Source organism: Kryptolebias marmoratus, linkage group LG1 (genome assembly GCF_001649575.2).
Source record: "Kryptolebias marmoratus isolate JLee-2015 linkage group LG1, ASM164957v2, whole genome shotgun sequence".
Lineage (NCBI taxonomy): Eukaryota > Metazoa > Chordata > Actinopteri > Cyprinodontiformes > Rivulidae > Kryptolebias > Kryptolebias marmoratus.
Genome location: NC_051430.1, coordinates 32,873,841 through 32,877,120, shown reverse-complemented (window position 1 = coordinate 32,877,120; position 3,280 = coordinate 32,873,841). Strand labels below are relative to the sequence as shown.

The 3,280-nt window shown below is 35.6% G+C and overlaps 1 protein-coding gene across 1 annotated transcript in view; it reads left to right on the top strand.

Moving 5' to 3' along the window:
- Positions 1 to 3,280, top strand: part of LOC108241856 (protein PRY1) — an 11,253-nt gene that overhangs the window by 6,269 nt on the left and 1,704 nt on the right. The window contains exons 7-8 of the mRNA XM_025008053.2: positions 1,108 to 1,185; positions 1,961 to 2,110. Of these exons, the coding sequence (XP_024863821.1) occupies positions 1,108 to 1,185; positions 1,961 to 2,110 (228 nt within the window). The remainder of the gene's footprint in view (positions 1 to 1,107; positions 1,186 to 1,960; positions 2,111 to 3,280) is intronic.

The window sequence follows — 3,280 nt, the reverse complement described above, 5'->3', positions numbered from 1 at the left end:
GGAACGTAGATCGACCGGTAAATCGAGAGCTTCGCTTTTTGACTCAGCTCTCTCTTCACCACGACAGATCGGTACAGCGCCTGCTTCACTGCAGACGCTGCACCAATCCGCCTGTCGATCTCCCGCTCCATTTTTCCCTTGTTCAGTTTGGTTTCATGGTTCTTGTGTTTCTATGGGTTCTGTAGTTCCGTGTGTTCATGTTTCAGGAGTTTAGTCTTATGGCCTCTGTGTATCTGTAGTTCTGTCTGCTCTCTCATGTGTTCCCCTGTGCTAATCTTCACCTGCAGCTCAATATATTTTTATGACAGCCTGTTACTCTGATCTCCACTTGTCCCTACTTTGTAATCAGTCTCCAGTCTCTGCCATCTCCTCAGCTCTTGCTGCAGTCAGGGTTATCTTGTAGATTTTGTTGCCATGTCAGCATTTTTCTCTGAAGTTCCTTGAGTCCGCCTGCCTGTTTGATCCCCTACAAGCCTGACAGTTCTGCCTAACTTTAACAACTCAATTTCAACTTTGCCAGAAAAGTCATTCAGCATTCGACCTACATTTTAGCAATTTTTGTAGTTATTAAAATATTATTTACCACGGCAAGTAACTTAAAATTATTAATCATTTAGTGCTAGATTTTGTGAGTTAAACATATTTGCTCCATCTAATTCTCATTTGGCTCCATGCAATGTTTAAGGCATTCATTTAACTATATGTGCACAAACTTCTGTGTCAAACAATTTCTATCAACATCTGTTTTTACCATAACCCAACATGCTGCACCTGATATTACACTGAAGTCTGAAGGAAGCTGACTCTTTTCTCTTTTAGCTCAAACAGTGTTGCTCTGTGGCACTGGAAAGAAAACATGTAGAAAAACAATGCAACATTTTCATGAAAAAAACAATTTAATGCAATAATTTTACAGATATATCTTAAAATCAAGGTTTTTTTTGAAACAACAAATGATGGGATTCCACGTGTATGTAGTTACTCAGATCAGTTTAGCTGAACACAATAAAATTCTGTCAGATTATACATAGGACCTTGTTGAAAATTGTAATACTTTATATATATATATATATATATATATATTTCACCTTCTGTTTTACTTTTCAGCTAAAAAATCTGAAGAATTAAGGATTACTGATATCAATGATTATGGCATCATCAACCCTGGATTCCAAAACAAAACTGGTAAAACACAACACACCAAATGAGTAAAGTAGTAAAATATCCTGTGCTAAAAGATTTTGCTGAAATTTGTTGATGAAACTGAAGCTGAGTTGCTAAAGATAAACAAGGAGAACAGAGGCTAAAAGCTATATAAAAAACAATGGTAGCTGAAAGACAAAAGGAGCAGAACAATAGCTAAAAGTAGCAAAATGGTACCTAAAAACTACACGTAGCACAATAGTAGCTAAAAGTCGCAAAAGACTAGCTAAAAGCCAAAAGTAGCAAAAGGTTATCTACAAGCTACAAGTGACAAAAGGGTAAAAATTAAAAAAAAAATAGAACGGTACCTACAAACTTTAGGAAGCGTAAGTAGACAGAACCAGTTTGCTGAAGCAGATTTTGAAGAGAACAATGTTTTTGAAGGTCACTGTATTTTACTAAAAATATATTTGCACATAAAGTGAAACATTTTGAAAAATATTATAAACTTTTTTTTAAAACCAAAAGTCATAGCTGGGCTTTGATGTATGACTAAAATAGCACAAATTATAAAGATGTAGTTAGATTGCAATAAAAAATGAAAACAGAAAAACATTTGTGTGAATGCATGCACACAATTTGTTGCATTATGTAAGAGAAATAAACTTTCTAAATAAAGCTTTAAATGAAGTCAATGTTTTTGGCTACTTTGTGGTTTTAGATCACTAAAATTACATCATAAAGGTCTTTGTAGATCCTACATAAAGCTGAAATGTGCCACTTATCATATTCTGTGATTATACTGTTTGTTTTACAGGAAGTTTTACTCAGCTGGTGTGGAAAGACACCAAAGAACTGGGTGTGGGCATGGCCTCTAATGGAAAAAAGGCTTATGTGGTTGGGCACTACCGCCCAGCTGGAAATATCGCCAATGAAGTTTACTTTCAGAAAAATGTCCTCCCCAAAGGTGACCTCACAATCCGCATGTTTTTTTCCTTTTCAGTGACACATCTGATTACTCATTTAATCAGAAACTATAAGAGAACAAGAACTAAGTTCCAAGCTGTGTAAGGACAAAACAAAGTTCTAAATGCGCATGCATGTATAATCCCAATTATAAAAATGTTGACCGTCAAAATGTAAATAAAAAACAGAATGCAATGATTTGCAGGTCTCATAAATACATATTGTTCAATGTTCAAACTAAGAAACTGCACAATTTTTTTCCAAAAATAGGGTAAATTTGAATTTTATAGCAGCAACGCCTCTCAAAATAGTTAGGATAGGGTCAACAAAAGGCTGTAAAGTACAAAAAAAAGAGCTAGAAGAACATTTTGCAGCTTATTAGGTTGATTGGAAACAGGTCAGTTAGAGGACTGGGTATAAAAAGATCATTGGTGACCTGTGCTGGTAATATAGGGATTTTTCAGTGTTGAGTTCTTACTTTCTAATTCTCTATTTCAAAAGAAATTTGGTGATTTATCACCTGGCCTGACCCCTGGTTTGAAAACTCAATTTTTATTGGTCTAGAATGATGTCATCAGGAATTCCAGTCCTATATTTAAAATGAGGAATCCCCAAACTTCACAATGATGTTAAATATTATACACAGGGATTTCCCTGTCAAAGGAAACAGTGAGGGTTATAAGACAAAGGATTATTTCTAAAGACAGACCTGATAAAAATAAAAACTTTTATTTGACAGGTAGATTAGGAAGAATATTTATATACTTTAGTTACCAGGATCACCTCAGACTAATTTATACACAAATCACACATATGGCAAAAATCAGGTCAAAGGTCAAGGCTGAAAGTCAATATTGGATGTTGGTGATCTTGGCCCTCAGGGGCCACTGCATTAAAAACAGGTCCGATTCTGTTCTGGACTCAGGAACACTTCCACAGATCACTATTTGTAAATACACTTCACTGTACCATCCACTAAGTCACACGTGTCAAACTCAAGGCCCGCGGGCCAGATCCGGCCCTCTGTAACATTTCATCCGGCCCTCTAGTCTGGTTCAGATCGAGTCTCTGATTCTTATTTTGCTTTAAAAAACTGAGCCTAATTAGTGAAGTTTTCTCTTGACAGTGACTTAGAAGCCAACAATATATAGTTTTAATTTCTGTATGATCA